The sequence below is a fragment of the Bombyx mori genome, chromosome 4 (assembly GCF_030269925.1).
Source record: "Bombyx mori chromosome 4, ASM3026992v2".
NCBI lineage: Eukaryota > Metazoa > Arthropoda > Insecta > Lepidoptera > Bombycidae > Bombyx > Bombyx mori.
This window is the reverse complement of record NC_085110.1, coordinates 15247591-15266587: the sequence shown is the minus strand read 5'-3', so window position 1 is coordinate 15266587 and position 18997 is coordinate 15247591. Positions and strand designations below refer to the sequence as shown.

At 40.2% G+C, this 18997-nt stretch overlaps 1 protein-coding gene across 11 annotated transcripts in view; it reads left to right on the top strand.

Moving 5' to 3' along the window:
* Positions 1 to 18997, top strand: part of LOC101736773 (dual specificity calcium/calmodulin-dependent 3',5'-cyclic nucleotide phosphodiesterase 1) — a 511722-nt gene that overhangs the window by 292738 nt on the left and 199987 nt on the right. For 4 of the 11 annotated variants that reach the window (XM_062668366.1, XM_062668365.1, XM_062668363.1 and 1 more), the window contains exons 1-2: positions 691 to 851; positions 1808 to 2328. The exons of 4 other annotated variants lie outside the window; for them this stretch is intronic. In XM_062668366.1, coding sequence (XP_062524350.1) covers positions 2112 to 2328 — 217 coding nt within the window. In that variant the 5' untranslated portion in view covers positions 691 to 851; positions 1808 to 2111. Of the gene's footprint in view, positions 1 to 690; positions 852 to 1807; positions 2329 to 18997 lie in introns of those variants that run through there. 3 more of the 11 variants (XM_062668362.1, XM_062668361.1, XM_062668367.1) reach the window with 3 other exon arrangements.

Below are 18997 nucleotides of genomic sequence, written 5' to 3'. Positions count from 1 at the left end.
ATTTCTCGGCGAACGAATAATCTAGAATTACATAGCTCTTGTTTTCAGAGAAATGCTTTATTTTTCGATTTTAGTGCTCAAAAACGTTATCTATATATATAAAAATGAATTGCTGTTCGTTAGTCTCGCTAAAACTCGAGAACGGCTGGACCGACCCGATTTGACTACTTTTAGTCTTGGATGATTTGTGGAAGTCCAGAGAAGGCTTAAAAGGTAAAATATGAAAATGTATAAATATGTATAAATATGAAAAGGTATAAATATGAAAATGCTCAGAATTAAATAAAAGTAACAATTTTGTTTTTCCTATGATGTCCCCCCCGTCGGACGGATTCATTTTGTTTGTTTTAAGTTTATTTTATACAAAAGCTTAGGTCTTTTATTTAGCGATTGGAGCACTACGAAGTCTCCCGGGTCAACTAGTTTATAATAGATTTAGAATCACTAAGACAGCATAATTAACGCTACAAAATTAGTAAAAGTTGATATCAAAGAGCTACAATCGGGAAAATGTAAAATATGTACTTTTCCCAGCCAGATACAAATTGATTTGTATACAAATCAAATGTCGCCGGGTCTTCATTGGGCGATTTCATCTGATACCCCGGGAATAACGAATCTGGATGTAACAATTGCTCGGTACTAAATACTAATCAGCTTCTACCTGTAGAGGCGGGAGCTTGTCGTGGCGTGGCCGACAGTCGCGCGCAGGCCTCCACGCGGACCGGTAGTCTGGTCACGACTCGCGCACCACCGAGCATGACCGTACTTAACGCGAAACCAACCGACAAATGAATTCAAAATTTTTAAAACAATTAAAATAGAAAAAAAAACGCTACCGCGAGTTTCTTGTGAGTTTCTTTTCGTAAATATTTTCGGGCCCACCTGTTGGCCGGCCTCGTCTTGACAACGTCACGATCTGTTTACAAGCGGGGACCACCCTAAGCCGTGGGTCATGACGCAATGTTTTATGGCCGCCCCGTGCCGCGTTACTACAAACCGAAAAACAACACTGTCCGCTTCAAAATAGATTTTCGTATTTCCGCACGTGACTCGTTCGACGCGTATTTAACGCGTAAATTGTCAACGGTTTTCAATTAAACTTAATCATATTCAGTTACAACCACGATTTTACAAACGTAACTTGTTTCCGAACTTGTATCTCGAACGTAAACACGACGCGTCCTATAGAACAACGAGTCTGTTTTCGGTCAATTAGCCGTGCTATTAGTAACGAGTCTCGTAACAAAGAAAGATTTTGTTACGAATAATTATTTACGCAACGTTAAATACTTAATTAGGAGCGATCCGAAACCTAAAGCCCAAGGCCCGCAATGAATTATCAATGCTCGGTAATGGTTTTGTAATTCGCATGCGAGAATAATAATCCGATGAAGCAATGCAAATAGTAATCGAAATACCGCTTTTAATAAATGAATATCGTGACTACGAACACTCATTCATTCCGACATGATTAATTTTAATTTAACTATTACGTCTCCTCGAATACTGACACCAATAACTTTCAATTTTGATATTTCGAAACACATTTGCGCCATAAATATCGTATCAACTTCATTCGTTTATCAACATAATACGTTCGAACGTGCTAACGAAAATAATTATCGCGTCGCAAAGTATCTTACAAATTTAAACTATAAACATTCATCATCACACTAACACCGCGTCCAAACTTACGCGAACTTTTCTTACAAACTCAAACGCCATCGCGTTTCTAAGCTGCCAGCAATTTTGTTAACGTTCAAATCGTAAAAAAGAACTTAGATTTTTGATTTATTAATTTTAGTTAAAGGAGGCTATGAGAAACGCCCAAAGCGAACTAATTTGCTACCGATAGCATATCAAATACAGTTTTGAAAACATATCGCTAATTCTAAACGTTCCGAGTTACGGTAACGCTAAGAACCAAAGGCCATCGAAAATGACAGTGGACGGAATGACGCAAAAACATTATCTATATATAAAAAATAAATAAAAACAGAGATTTTACTGTGAATAACACTGAGACAGGAGTGAATTCGAACGGTGATTGAAAGTGATTTGATTAGTGAGTGACTTCGTTTGACTCGGTGATAGCGTATTATGTGACGATGTGGCGAGGCAAACCGCTGCTCGAAGGCAGCAGACAGGGTTCGGTCGACGGCAAAAGTAATGTTTCTAATGACAAAGAGCTGGTACACAAGTGCCACAGCGACCCCGGTGGTGGACGAGCGTTGGGTGCAGCTCCAAGGACACACAGACATCGATCCGCCTCCGGTGCGTTGAGGAAATGCGTTCTCACCCTCGACGGATACTCGTATGTTATCGGTAAGTCACTCAAAGAACCGAGCGTAATGTGTAAAATATACTAATGTATTATTTTATAGACTAAGAAAACTAAATAAAATAGATGTCTTTTGGAATGAAGTTCCTTACGGGACGATGAGGAGGGTAAAAACGTCCGTAACGTAAGATTTTTATTAGTAATGCACACAGTGTTCGACTTAAGTTTGTAATAAACAAAAAATAACATATCTTTTTATTATATATTTTTTATAAATCATTGTGAATAAAATAAAGTTGATAACTTTGTAGTTTTTTTTTATTTTTTCAATAAAAAAATCATAATAAAAAATGTATACCCGAATAATGATTTTCTTTATACCTCAAATTGAACTTAAAATTAATATTTTTATAATAAGGAATTTCGTTCTTATCCGGTGTCCCACGACACCACATCTTTTTTTTTGGTAGCTTTAATAATTTCTCCCTACGTTTAATTTCTGATTGCCAAAACATTAAATATACTAAAGGTCGCAATTCATTAATATAAAAAAAAACAGTACTATAAATTTGGCTTTATCATCACAGCCTGTTCACAGTCTGCCTGTTCACACTGCTGAAGAGTGCTCTAAACTGAACTGGCTTAGCTATTAGTAAATTGACACCCTATTCTATAGCAGTTAAAAAAAAAAACTCCTAAAAATGTTTAGAACTCAATTCACCGTACACAGTAACAAGACATTTTTATCCTTCGATTATACGCCATCAAAGTAACTACTAATGCTTCAAAAGCAATATAATGAATCCGCTCAGGATTCGTTAAATCTTACTTTCATCAAGAAATATATTATTATTATGTTCATTTTTCATCGAAGAAGCAGAAAACGTACGACGTAACGAACGAGATTATTGGATTACAAAGTCTTTTTGTCTGATGTCAGTGTAATCACATTATTAACTTGATCTACGAAGGTTTCTTTAAACGATCTTCTGTGCGTGAATTTTGAAAGTTTCGCTTTAAGAGTTTGTTTTTCGGCTAGTGTAAGTGAAGGGACAAAAATGCTTACAATTTTTTTACTGGTGGTAGGACCTCTTGTGAGTTCGCACTAGTAGGTAACACCACCCCGCCTATTTCTGCCGTGAAGCAGTAATGCGTTTCGGTTTGAAGGGTGGGGAAGCCGTTGTAACTATACTGAGACCTTAGAACTTATATCTCAAGGTGGGTGGCACATTTACGTTGTAGATGTCTATGGGCTCCAGTAACCAGTAAACACCAGGTGGGCTGTGAGCTCGTCCAACCAGCAAAGCAATAAAAAAAAATCTAATTGGAATATCATATTCGTTGGTCACCCTTATATGCTGTGACGATTTTTTGTCGTGACGAATATCTCTTGTACAACATAAACGATCGCACAATACGGTATGTTTCTCTGGTGAAACTGGAAAGGCCACCAGTTATCCCATATTCATGAAAAAAACATATTTTTCTCATTCAGCAAACGCATCATATTTCGTCGTGAAAACACTTAATTATTATGAGCAAATAAAGATATAAACGACATATCGCCTTCTAAGTTACGTGTCATGACCACAAATAATATCGTAGCTCATAATTTGTGGACGAACGTTGTCATAGTCATTAAACTAAATCTATACGACATATAGAATGACAGAAACTATTAATTATGACTCGAAATTAACCATCGTTATCACTAAATGTGTCAAGGCCAGGTGAAACTGTACATTTGAAAATTAACTATTTGGGGCTTAGACCTTATGTAGGTGTCCAATTGGATTGGTATTCACATTGTGATACTTCTGAGTTGCTGTAACCACTTAACAGCAGAGGGATCGGTGAGTTCACTACTGTTCGTTCACTTGTGTTTCTTTCTGATCGCTTGTCGATGCATTAAGAAAATAAATTGACACTTCACAGGTACAATGCAATATCAATAACAGTGGATAAGTTTGATTTCCTTGTTAATCTTATACCGAATGATGCTGATGCAAGCCAAAGTCATTATCTTTGTAAAAGATTTGAGATTCAGTGTAGCACTCTTCTCTCGTATATGTATCTCCGATAGCGAATACAGGAGATGACCCAAATTAAAATCCAATCCGAATTTGGGGCGTAAAATAAGAAACATTTAATCAATGTAAACTTTTTCAAAATACAAAGACAACTATTACGATAGCTGGAATAGTAATATATTATCTATTGCACTATGAACTCTGAAGTACTCTGCAGTTTGTCAAGTAAGGTATAAATATCTATCTAGCGTTGTAGTTCTTTTGTGGAGCCTGCCGGATTCTGGCGCCCTCTGTCCGTTATGGAAGACCATTGACCGCGTCAGCTGACTGCTGAATTTCACTCATCGCATGCAGTATATTCTTTATACAGTATGCAGTCGCAAAGCTGCTACCCTATAAATAGAAGGGCTCCTTCGGAGATGCTCGGGTGATTGTTACCAAATTCCACTCCTCTTGATGAAGCTGAAAAGGCTTCTAGGCCACAAGCCAACATCCTAAAAAGGCCAAATTCCATCATAAAAAATAATTAAGCACAATTTTTTTTGTGAACCGATCTCTTTCCTTTTCTTTTGTTTTACTATTTATTGAAGAGCTTTTTTGATAGAAATTTGTTTTAAGAAGTTTTAAAATTGTCGAAAGAGAAAAGGAGAGGAGAGAAAATTTCTATATTTTAAATGAATCTAAATATCGAGGTGTCAACAATTACAGCCGAAATTTCAATCAATAAAACTAACTATATTATCAGTTTAAAAAAAACACATTCAATAAACTTATAAAAAGGAGTAGTGACGTAACATATAATATAGTGATCAACAATACCAATCTCGAAGAAAAACTATTAAAATGTAATTAAATACGAAATTACACTTTGATGATTCTACTATCGCCTCCACTGATTTCCTCGGCTATCGTAAATTTACTCACACGTTACTCGGATTAGTAAAATCGGAGGCTTCGTGACGGGGCGTGCTGTGCCTCGCGTGACGTCAAAACATCGATAAACATCGATAAAATACGATAAGCCTTTATCTCCTAACGGTGATGTATCATTAATCGAATGTGTTTGTAGTTTTGTTTTATTAGTTTGCTTTAGATATATCAGATTGTACTATATCATTATTTGTTTATTCAAATGTCCTATATGTTATTGTTCTTGCAGTTGTGGGTGAATTGTTGTTAAAATCATATTATTTTACACTTGATTCTTTAATGTACTACATAATAATATAAATCTATATTGAACATTACATATTTTTATGTAAGTTTATTAAGATATAGCACCGTCCAGTTAACTTATTCCTCTCCCTGCAAGGTTGTCTGGAAGAGATCGCTTTCAGCGATAAGGCTGCCGATTTATATCACCGACTTTTGTTTTATTAGTTTACTCTGTACATATTAAGGTGTTAAATAAATAAAGAGTTTATATTATTATTATTATAATTACTTGAATAAAAAAATTTGGGGTGGGGAAGTCGTTGTACCATAGAATGTAGCCTTAGAACTCATGTCTCAACATGGCTGGCGGGATTTACGTACTGTTAGATCGTTCACCCGTCTAAACAATAAAAATAAAATGAAAACGTACCTTAATTATTGTTGGATTACATCTCAAGGTATGTACTGGTAGTTGTGCGTATTGTTAGCACACAAGGGTGGGGGTCTACATTGCATTTACCGCGAAGTCGTCGTGGTCTAAAGGATAAGACGTCCAGTGCATTCGTATCGAGCAATGCACCGGTGTGCCGGTGTTCGAATCCCGCAGGTGGGTACCTATTTTTCTAATGAAATACGTACTCAACAAATGTTCACGATTGACTTCCACGGTGAAGAAATAACATCGTGCAATAAAAATCAAACCCGCAAAATTATAATTTGCGTAATTACTGGTGGTAGGACCTCTTGTGAGTCCGCACGGATAGGTACCGCCACCCTGCCGTGAAGCAGTAATGCGTTTCGATTTGAAGAGGGGTAGCCGTTGTAACTATACTGAGACTTTAGAACTCATATCTCAAGGTAGGTGGCGGTATTTACCTTGTAGATGTCTCTGGACTCCGGTAACCACTTAACACCAGGTGGGCTGTGATTTTGTCCATCCATATATGCAATAAAATTAAATTAAAAGCCGTCATGTCTATAGTTTGAAGGGTGAAACAGCAGTCATAAAACATAATCTATACTTTATCTTCATATTTTCAGTGGGTGGCGGTATTTATGCTTTGATATTGGCTTAGGTAACCATTTGAGTTGGAGGCCGACTGGTTCCGGGGTACGATGCGTCGCGTCTGCGATGCTGCGATGCCCCGGGTCAGCGGTCGCGCTTCACGTGGCGGTGCGTATTGGTGGACGCCCGCGATCGCACTCCTCAGAGAGGAGTGCGTGCGGGCACGCCGCCGAAGCGCCCGCCACCGCCGTCGCCGTCTTCGCGATACAGATTTCGCGGAGGTGGCGGCCCGCCTGCATGCCGACTGCCGTGAGAAGCAGGAGGCTCTGCGGCGGGCCATCGGCGAGGCCAAGTCTCAGAGCATGAAGACGCTCCTGGAGACGCTCGATCAGGATCCCTGGGGGCGCTCGTACCAGACGGTACGCAAGCAATTGCGACCGTGGGCGCTCCCGGTGACGGAGCGTCTCCAGCCTCAGCAGCTGCGGGATATTGTCTCCGGGCTGTTCCCGCGGATGGAGAGGGACTTCGAGCCCCCCTTCATGGGCGTGCCGCCACGCAATGACGTGAGCGGTGATGCCCCTGCTGAGGTGGTCCCTCCGAGCATCTCGGAGGAGGAGATTCGTGCGGCCGTGTCGAGGATGCGGAGGAAAGACGCGGCCCCCGGCCCTGACGGTGTTCACGGTCGGGTTTGGGATTTGGCCTTCGGTGCCCTTGGGGACCGGCTCGTGCGGCTCTTTGAAGCCTGCCTCGAGTCGGGACGGTTTCCAAAGCAGTGGAAGACGGGCAGACTTGTTCTGCTGAGGAAGGAGGGACGCCCTGCGGACTCACCTGCGGGGTATCGTCCCATCGTGTTACTGGACGAGGCGGGAAAACTGCTCGAGCGGGTGGTGGCCGCCCGCATCGTCCAGCATCTGACGGGGGTGGGTCCCGATCTGTCAGCGGAGCAGTTTGGATTCAGGGAGGGCCGCTCGACCATCGACGCGGTGATGCGCGTGCGTGCCCTCTCTGATGAGGCTGTCGGCCGGGGCGGGGTTGCACTGGCGGTGTCTCTTGACATCGCCAACGCGTTCAACACCTTGCCCTGGTCGGTGATCGCAGGGGCGCTGGAGTATCACGGCGTCCCTGCGTATCTCCGTCGGCTGATCGGATCCTACCTCGAGGACAGGTCGGTCGTGTGCACCGGGCACGGTGGGGCGGTGCTCCGCTTCCCCGTCCAGCGCGGTGTTTCACAGGGGTCGGTCCTTGGCCCTCTCTTGTGGAACATCGGCTACGACTGGGTCTTGCGTGGCGCCCTAAGCACTCCTCTCCCGGGTCTGAGCGTAGTTTGCTACGCGGACGACACTTTGGTCGTGGCCCAGGGGAGGGACTTGCGAGAGTCTGCCCGTCATTCCTGCGCGGGGGTGGCCTTCGTCATCGGCAGAATCCGAAGGCTGGGTCTGGAGGTGGCGCTCGATAAATCCCAGGCCCTGTTGTTCCACGGGGCCCGGAGAGCGCCGCCTCAGGGGGCCCACCTCGTGATCGGAGGCGTTCGCGTCGAGATCGAGGCGACCGGGTTGCGGTACCTCGGTCTCGTACTGGACGGTCGTTGGAGCTTCCGCGCTCACTTTGAGAGATTAGGTCCCCGACTGATGGCGGCCGCCGGCTCGCTGAGTCGGCTGTTGCCGAACGTCGGGGGGCCTGACGTGGTGGTGCGCCGCCTCTACACGGGGGTGGTGCGGTCTATGGCACTGTACGGGGCTCCCGTGTGGTGCCACGCCCTGACCCGCGACAACGTTGCGGCGTTGCGACGTCCGCAGCGCGCGATTGCGGTCAGGGCGGTTCGTGGATACCGCACCGTCTCGTTCGAGGCGGCGTGCGTGCTAGCTGAGACGCCTCCCTGGGACCTGGAAGCGGAGGCGCTCGCTGCGGATTACGCGTGGCGATGCGATCTCCGCTCCAGGGGGGAGCCGCGTCCTGGCGCGGCGGAAGTTCGAGCGCGGAAGCTTCAATCTCGGCGTTCCGTGCTCGAGGCGTGGTCTCGCCGCCTGGCGGACCCCGCCTACGGGCGACGGACCGTCGAGGCGATCCGCCCGGTCCTCTCGGACTGGGTGAATCGCGACCGAGGACGTCTCACCTTCCGAGCGACGCAGGTGCTCACGGGACACGGCTGTTTCGGTCGCTACCTGCACCTCGTCGCCCGGAGGGAGCCGACGCCGAAGTGCCACCACTGCAGTGGCTGCAACGAGGACACGGCGGAGCACACGCTCGCGTACTGCCCCGATTTCGCGGAGCAGCGCCGCGTCCTCGTTGCAAAAATAGGACCGGACTTGTCGCTTCCGACCGTCGTGGCTACGATGCTCGGCAGCGACGAGTCCTGGCAGGCGATGCTCGACTTCTGCGAGTCCACCATCTCGCAGAAGGAGGCGGCGGAACGGGAGAGGGAGAGCTCTTCTTCCCTCTCGGCGCCGTGCCGCCGCCGTCGGGCCGGGGGCCGGAGGAGGGCGTTTGTCCAGCTCCAGCCCCTATGAGGAGGCAGTCTCCTCCCGGTGATGGTCACGGGGCGACCTAAGGGGGTTGAGGCTGCGCCGCACGCTACCGTCACTCTAGCGCGCTGGCACCAGGAGGACGGGACGGCGCGTCGGTGGCTGCGGACTGCGATGCGGTCCGCATTTTCGTCGTCGCTGTCGTCGCCGAACATACTGTTGAAGAGCAGTATCGTGTAACGTTAATAATGAGTTTATTAAAAAACAATACATTACTTTTTTTTGTGCCTATCTGCGATCAGCGCTGGATTATGAGCAGATGCGTTGCGTGTGCCATCGCGCCGAAGAGGCTCCTCACCAGGAGACTCCTCATTGATCACTTTATTTGAAATCTATCAAGGCAGCGAACAAACAATGCTAGAAAAGTTTAAATGGATTTTTTTGGCTGTCTTGATTTTTTTTTAACATTTCTACCCGTGGAAGCGTCTTACCATTAGTATTTAAGAACATTTAAATATGGGGACGTCAGGAGGCCAGATTATCGCATCTAATAGTCTATTCGTGAAATCGTTAGCACAAGAATCCGTGGTTGGCGATGAACTTCAGGCAATGTTGAAATTTTTGTTTTTTTGTTTTATTGCTTAGCTGGGTGGACGAGCTCACAGCCCACCCAGTGTTAAGTGGTTACTGGAGCCCATAGACATCTACGACGTAAATGCGCCACCCACCTTGAGATAAGTTCTAAGGTCTCAAGTATAGTTACAACGGCTGCCCCACCCTTCAAACCGAAACCCATTACTGCTTCACGGCAGAAATAGGCAGGGCGGTGGTACCTACCAGTGCGGACTCACAAGAGATCCTACCACCAGTAATTACGCAAATTATAATTTTGCGGGTTTCATTTTTATTACACGATGTTATTCCTTCACCGTGGAAGTCAATCGTGAACATTTGTTGAGTACGCATTTCATTAGAAAAATTGGTACCCGCCTGAGATTCGAACATCGGTGCATCGCTCAACGCGAATGCATCGGACGTCTTATCCGTTAGGCCACGACGACTTCAAACTATGGAGACGACAGCATTAACTCTTCGCTATTTTAGTTATACAGACGCTTAAACTAATAAAACGTTCAACGATTACAGGAATAATTAGTGATTTAGTGCCATTCGTGTATGACCAATATGTGCGCCCGCTGCTAACAAGAGAATATGTTGAATACCTATATGAATATGACTTCGATTGACATTCACCCGCCATGACAAACGCAACATTATTCGATATTATCCACCCTTTATTACAAGTACCATATTTATTGGAAAAAAAAACGATTACTTTTTATTAAAATTACAGAATAATTTTCCAACGATTATAAATATTACAAAATAATCTTTAGATGACAAAATTAGTGGATTTTCATTATTTAAAAATATTACGCGCCGTTATACAATGCATATATTTGGCGTGTTTGTTTTTTTTTTGCGCAATATTATTCTTTGTTAAAGATCAGAAAAGAAAAAATAATGAAAATTTGATACCTGTCACCGATTTTTGAATTTAAACATAGGAGCGTCACCTGTTATGAGTGCCCACATAATAATATCTATCAAGCAACGCTTATACGTATTTTACTTTGAATCACCACGAAAATAAATAGATAAAATCAAATATTAATATCTTATTTAGAGCGTAACAATTGTTGAGAATTTCAGTCTATATTGAAAATAGGGCTTATAGCCTTTGGTTAAATCAATCATCTTATCAGCGCGAGAGCAGATAGCAATTAGTCTTCGCTAATGGAAAAATCGCGGAATAACAATGACGCCGAGATGTGATGTACTACTGTGGTAACATACCGTCACACAGAGCGCCAGCGCTATAAGCGCTATAGCGCTGGCGCTCTGTTTGACGGTATGTTACCATAGTAGTACAACACATCTCGGCGTCATAGCGCGGCGTTAGTTTAGCGCTCTGAAGCGCGCTAAGTACGCGTTCTGTTTGACGAAGGCTTTAATTCTGTACGGTAAACTTATAGGGAATTCGGAAGAAAACAACCTCTTGCTGTGACTTGAAATAGCACAACCGTTTATCAATTTATAGAATAACTACCTAGTGGTTCTTATACATTTCAATAAAACATTCTACAAAGTTTTCCTTCTGAGTATTAGTTTTGCAGTAAAGTTCAATCTGAAACTAAATAAATAAGTTAAATAAATCAAACTTTGAAAAATAGGATATTGTTGTACAATATTTTGATTTTATTGATTTCGTTTCACTATCTTAAAATACAAAACATCATTATCATTACAAAAACTACTTTTAAATTTTCAATTAGCTTGTTATTCCTGTGCGCTCTCAAAAAAAAACGTATCAAATTAAATCTTTTTTTTTATTGCCCTTGTAGGCATACAGCCCACATGATGGTAAGTGGTTATCGTCGCCCATGGACCTCAGCAATGCTAGGAGCAGAGCCAAGCCGCTGTCTAACGTTAAGTACTCTCTACAAGCCTCGTTTGAAGAAGGATATGTCATAGCGCTCGGGAAACACCGTGGGTGGGAGCTCATTCCAAAACCGGATGGTATGTGGCAAAACAGATCTCTGGAAGCGCACTGTGGATGAACGCAGTGGCTCCAGGTAGTATGGATCTGTCTATGTATTAAAATAATAGTAGGACCTCAATGATATGCACAGCACACTACTCGTATAAAGAATCATAACAATAGATGAAATCTAATTATGTCAAACATTGTATGTTAATGTAAATTCCACGATATTGATATCGAATAAATTTGACTACGAAATCAACTAATTGGTTTTGTATTACCATTATACCTTGTAACGCTTTGAGGTTAAGTTAGCTCCTTTATGGTATTAATGCCTCCAAAATAGGGGCCATAGTTTTTATTATTATTCAAGGGTCTGGTTCCGGTATCCAAATTTGCATCTATTATTTCTTTCTTTTCAATATGAAAATTTTACAGGATAAAGTGAAATTGATCAGGGATGAAATTCAATGAAACATAACGAGATGATAATATGAGCTAATTAATATCCCATTAAAATTATTAACTTTTTGACTAAACCCGAGAAGCCACGTCCGCGATTTTTTCTCATTTTCTCAAATTTTCACAGACAACATTTAAGCAACGTTTACATTTAAACTATAGAAGCAGTAATTTTAAATTCACTTAACCACTCTATTTATATAGCGGCCAAAAGTACGAGTGATCATGGTCGCTCATGGGTGTTGTGTAAAGAAATTTGCCAAGATTACATCCAAACAGTTGTGTACATACTATCTTTGAAGCTCGTTTTGAAATATGCTTTTATAGTTTAAGTATTAGTCTTTGTCAAAATATATGGATATTCTACTCCAGCCTCACCTTAACCTGCTGCTGCCCACTACTATTCTATGATCCAAAATTTATAATTCCCGAAATCGTGCCTATACTTATCTATAATAGTGTCTAGATACTCCATGAATCTATGGGTTAATGCTAAAAGGATTGCAAGCGCATTTCGTATTGCGATGTCTTTAAGCTTCGATAATTACTTCGTCCCAGATGAGCGTTTCCAACGTGTGAAGAAATCCTTGAAAATATTGACAAGATTCTGTTGATTTGTTTATCTCTCACGTACATTGGAAATAGCGGAACGACACAATTTTGTACGCTATCAACAAGATGTTGTTCATTACTAATCCAAGAAATGTTTTATTGTTATTTCTACTCTACTATTATGAATACGATTTCAATATTAAAATTGCCACAAAGAAAATTAAAACAGTATTTCTTGAGCTGAGGCGAGATTTTAGTTCCATAAATGGTGGAACGGAGAGTTGTAAATTTCGTATTACGAAAGGTTCATGTTCTTCGGAATAAACCAAATAACTTTTCGAATTGAAAGTTTTACGTGAGTGAAAGCTCAGTGCTGATCTGCTATTGTACATGTAGAGCTTATTAGTGAAAAACGGTCATGCTGCGCTGTGACTGTCACTAATCGTTTAAGAAACACCTTTTTTTCACAAACTACCTACCCGCCATTTGTATTCCGTTAATATTGTAGCCCACGTGCTGTTCTCTGGTATAGACTAATAAACTGGGAGATTCAAGTTAAAGACACATACATGCATCGATACTCACAATCTTTGGCATTTATAATATTAGTAGGATCACTCATGTAAGCTTCTACTGTATAGATGAAAATTTTATCAAACTGGTATGTGTCACTACTTCGATGATGTAGGTAGATGTAGGTAGTATTATAGTACCTATCAGTACGAGCACCAGTAATTGATGGATGAAGAGATGGGGCCAATTAGTTAAAAGGTACAGTTCTAATGAAATTTGTTATTAGCTCGACTCCTCCGGATTTCAGAATTTGGCACTAAACCAATATAAATCGCGAATGTGTTATTTTGTTCCGTATATAGAATTTTATCTAACATAATTATGAATCTCCAATTCTCCCGACCTTTCGTACGTTTTGAAGAACCAAATAAATTTAATGTAAAATCACCATCCAATCTCTGTTTCTTCGCTCTCCATGACTTTCGCGAATATCAAAACGACCTTGACAGCACCACCTGAAAAAACAGCTGACGAAATATATTTAGCTATAAAAAGTCCATTCATTGAAACTACGTGCTTTTGATTTATTATTAATAAAAATAAAATGGACGAAATCAACTTTTATTTTCAGGTTAGTAATTGAAACAGAATTGGAATCGACTTCAAGAATATAGTTATCAAATAAACGAATGTACGTTATTAATAACATTTCTTTCCACTATTCGTTATTCTTTTACGTTTGAATTTCACGATAAGTTTTTTGTTTTTATGTTTTTGTCTGCCTTTTTGTCTGTAGCTTTAAGGAGCTATTCTGGATTCACTGTGTCTGGTGGACAAGCTCGCAGGGTCAGCCTGAAAGATTCTGCTAAAATCTGTTCTAACAAGAGCGGTGCTCTCCACAGATGCGACGAGAATCTTAATGGGTTTGGACGGTAAGGCAATCTTTGGTATAACACAAATGAGAAATTTATGGTGGAATCTTGATTTTTATTGCCCTTGTAGGCAGACGAGCACACGGCCCACCTGATAGTGAGTGGTTACCGTCGCCCATGGACTTCAGCAATGCCAGGGGCAGAGCCAAGCCGCTGCCTACCGCTATCTCTTGAAGTTGCTCTTGAAGACAGAAATCACGATTACTCATGGACAACAGCAAAGCTAGAGTCGAGTTGATGTCCACCGACGGCGATATTTTTCCCAACTGCAGTTCCATAGTGCTCTAGAAATTATGTAAAGGCAAATTCATTTAGAGCCGAACCATCATTGTCTATTATTGTAATACAATGAACTTTAAACTCCAATAGTGCACGTTGCGATGTTAATATAAGAGAGGTGGTATGACTTTGACCATTAGTCTCTCCATACCTAGACTAAACTAAACTAAACTAAGCGAATGGTCACTTTGTCTATGTACTACAATAACCACTTAGTATGAGGTGTATACATGCTATATGCTTACCTATCGCACATTATAACGCTGATCCACAATAAATTTATGACAGCAAATTTAATGTGATAGCAACGAGGTGCTTTGATCTGATTATACGTGAATTTATATTTAGTGTTTTATAATACATTCATAAATAGGGATGCCATCTCTTTTTTTTAATAATATTTTTTTTTGTAAAAATCGTTAATAAAAACGAATTCGCATCGGGTTGTGACGTCATTCCGTCAAAGTGCAGACGTGCAAACGAAACCGCGAGATAGTTCCAACACGAACCAAATGTAACTTAAAGCCTAATTAAAGTATTTATTGCTCCACAGCTTTGCTACAAATTTTTATATAGCTTTAAATGTGTTTTCTGTAGCATATAAATGAAATGATAAAAAAAAATGAGAGATAGAAAACAGCCCTAGCACTATTTTTAAAATATCATAAAATAATTACGATGCAATAACATAATTGAGACTATCGATATTTTTCTTGATAAGATGTATCGTAAAGTGACATGGTAATTTCTGTTAAGATATGAAAATAGTGCTCCTGTCTAACTTTTACAACGCTATTTATAAATTTTAAATTTCAAACTATTTTTTGGCTTACCTTAGTTTAAGACACGTCCTCTTCCAACCGATTAAGATTCAAATTTACTCTTTATAAATTTTAAATTACGTGAGAAATCCTCCAGCTTCGTTAGCAATTTTATGATATCTACCGGCTTTTCAAATACATTGGCCTTTGTCACTTCTGGGATACAATTTTGCACATCAGCAATAAATACCACTCAAAGTCTTTTGAAAGACATAAATTACGCTCTACTTACGGAAGCAAGAGATCACAAGACGAACATCCTCTCAGTTGGAGCGGCCACTCTTATCGTGGTACTACTTGGAACAACAGTGATAAAGGGGGATCATCTCAACTGAAATCGCCCGAACCCAGAGATCATCCTTATATATCTGCATATGTCTCGGTTCTCTTTATTCTATTTAAATTTTCACTCATTATAAATATATTCTGTAGACTCTTATCACGATTTTCAAACGCTCAGAGAACAGCAGTGACTTAACCAACGGGCGAAACCATGTGAGAAAAGGAATCCTGAATTAAAGGGCTATTTATACCTAGCCTATGCAAACCTTTAAATTTTGCAGCCGTTCAATATTCGGGTAAAACATTTCTCTTCAGCCCAAATTAGGGCCAGGTTTGATCACCATTATAGTCTGATTACTTTTTTTTTTACTAGACATTATTCTAACCTTATGTTAAGTCACCCATAAAGAAATGTAAACAGATACATAAAACATCATTTCATAGAGAACTAGTATTTTCTCGACGTTTCCCTAACGAATTCCCCCGGGAAGCTACGGATGATATGAAAAGTATTTTATGTCCTTTCACAAAATGCAAGACAGCATTTTACCAATATCGACTCGCCTAGATCATTTCAAAACGAAAAAGATAAAATGAAAGAACAAGTATATTTAAGTTAGTTCAGTTGAACGACTTGAAAACGACTTTTCACGATTTGCGAAAGCTCACTAAGTTCAAAAAATACAAAACATGTATTACAAATAATGATCTTAGACTGATTTTACAAAGACTACACAATCAGCATAATAACTAGTTAGGTACATCAGAATGAAATAGCATAATTCAAATTACATATGTACTCGTACATATGTATGTGTGATGCAATCATATTGTATCCTATTCGCTTACGCGTACTGTGACCTTTAGTTGACATTTCCATGAGATTTTAGGTCACAGCTACCGTCGTAACGCTGACTGCTCCTAGCATTTACAGCTAGATCGAGCTAGATAGTGTTACAATAAATGTTTAAGCTTGATTAGATAAAATGTATCACATTTTTTTTGGGAACACGTAAACAGTATAGTTTTTGAAATATTTGACTAAAAAAAGAAAAAGTTTAAAAGCTTAACAAAATGCATACGTAAAAAGATTATAAATATTGATACCTGGAAAGTACACCAAAGCCCAAACTAATATAATTACTGTATTGACATCGGCCCACGAAGTCGTCATGTCTTAAGATGGGTAGTGGCATTTACGTTATACATGTCTATGGGCTCCAGTAACAACTTAATAAAAAGTGGACCGTAAGATCGTCCGTCAATCTAAGCAATAAAAAAATGTTTAAGTAAATCCTGTGATCGATCGTCTTAAAGTTTGGGAAAATGACATTAAAAACCTTCGTTACATAGATATGTAGAAGGTAGATACAGGTCAAACTAATAGAAACGTGCTAAATAAAAAACTATATTATTGTTATAAAGTATATTCTTATAAAACACCAGCTTACTCCTGACGTGCCTTTGTCTACCGAGAAGCTCTTATGGCAGCAAATACGAAGATTGACAAGCGCTTCATTATAAATGAACTAGCGACCCGCCCTCGCTTCGCTTCGGAAACATTAAAACACACATGAAACCAAAAAAATAAAATAATTTTTTTTTTTTAAAAGTAGCCTATGTTCATCAGGGACAATGTCGGCTTCTAATGGAAAAAGAATTTTTCAAATCGGTCTAGTAGTTTCGGAGCCTATTCGAAACAAACAATCAAACAAATCTTTCCTCTTTATAATATTAGTATAGATTAAAAATAGCCATCAATCATTTGTGTCAAAAGTAAAACACAAAACGTAAAATTAACAAACAACTTAAAAAAAATCCCTTTTGTATTAGCTTAAGTACAATCCTTTATAATATATGTTTATTAAAACGAATTACAAAAGTTTGGGTAGCGACGGCTGCTTAGAGACTGCAGAGATGCATAGACAGCATAGCTAACTCATTTTAATATGTTAAACGCATTTCATTCAATTTCACAATAGAATGGCATATGTTAATTCCATTGTCTACACGATGAACACATGAATGCTAAGGTTCTTTGTTGAAGAACCAAGTCTCGATAAACACAAAATTCTTATTCCAATGTCAACTACAGCATTATCCTTCAGAGCAGCCTTCAATTCGCTAATGTCAGATTATTCAAATTTAAATGTCATTATTTCCTTTCCATTTTCATACATTATTAAAAACAATACATTTTAAAGTCTTGTTGAAACCAAAACAATATTTTTGTTACGCTCATTTGGTTTACATTTTATTTAAATAAAATAACTTTGTTTTGTATACGTATCATCTATACTAGATATTACGTAAAAGTTTGTTTGTTTGGATGTTCGTTGCTTATCACGCAAAAACGGCTGAGCGGATTTGAATGAAATTTTAAACGGTGATATTTTATATGACACTATTTAAGATGATAAATGACATGACCCAGTCGACGCCGGCAATATCTAGAGTAATAAATACCACAATGTGTTCAGCTGTTCCTGAGTTTATGTACCAACGAATCTAAAAATCGATTGTTATTTTTTTTTTACCTAATCGGACAGCCTTGAGAGGCTATATCAGCGTCGTCTTAACTAGTAGGTGAGCTCACGCGGTTCAAACCTGATGACGTTGCTAACACGAACCCTGGCAAAAGCCGTACTTTGCAGAATCTACCACCGAACCGGAAACGCGACCCACTGAGAAGATCCGGCGAGAAACTCAGTGGGCTTTGTCTGAGAGTTAATTTACTCGTCGAGCCCTTCGTCGCAAGCGACGGGTTCGACGAAAACGATGACCGGTCGATTGGTAACTATGGATCGAAGAGCGACATAAACTAATATTCATTAATGGGAAAATAAGAATTTAAATGTTTCTAAATTACAGATCTAAGGCTGGTACATGTCTATTAGAATATATTTGCAAGATTTTTTTTATTACTTATATGGGTGGACGAGCTCATAGCCCTCCTGGTGTTAAGTGGTTACTGGAGCCCATAGACATCGACGACATAAATGTGCCACCCAGCATGAGATATCAGTTCTAAGGTCTCAGTAGTTACAACGGCTGCCCCGCCCTTTAAACCGAAACCGAATTTCTGCTTCACGGCAGAAATAGGCACGGTGGTGGTACCTACCCGCGCGAACTCACAATAGGTCCTACCAGCAGTAAAAATATTTAGTATATTTTTCAGCTCAGGTAGAATGAGTAAACCAGGGCAAGAAAATAGAAATAGTTCAGTGTTTAGGAGAATTGCGAGAAATCTAGAGCAACTCTAAGTGTATAGTGAGTCGTAAAAGGTGACTTTCAAAAGTTGAACATCATGGAAAATTCAATACAACAATAGATTCAACATATGTTACTTATATAGTAGCAATTATCAGTTTAATTCATCGAGAAAACATTTCGATGACAAAGAAACCGAGTGAACAGTTTTTCAGTTCGTCAACGCGTCCTTGAAAACGATATTATTCAAACGATGTAAGATTCGACAATGTAAATATATTAGTCAAAGAAAACATGTATTTAGGAAATCTTCATAGTAGCGTAGCAGTTGGTGCTTTGAAGTTTAGTAGTGATCGGATCAAAGATCGACCAGTGAAACGGGCCCGGATTGCTAATTTAATATTGTATCTAAACTTAAATAAAATAAAAAAGAGTTTTAAAAAATATTTATAATACTACATCAT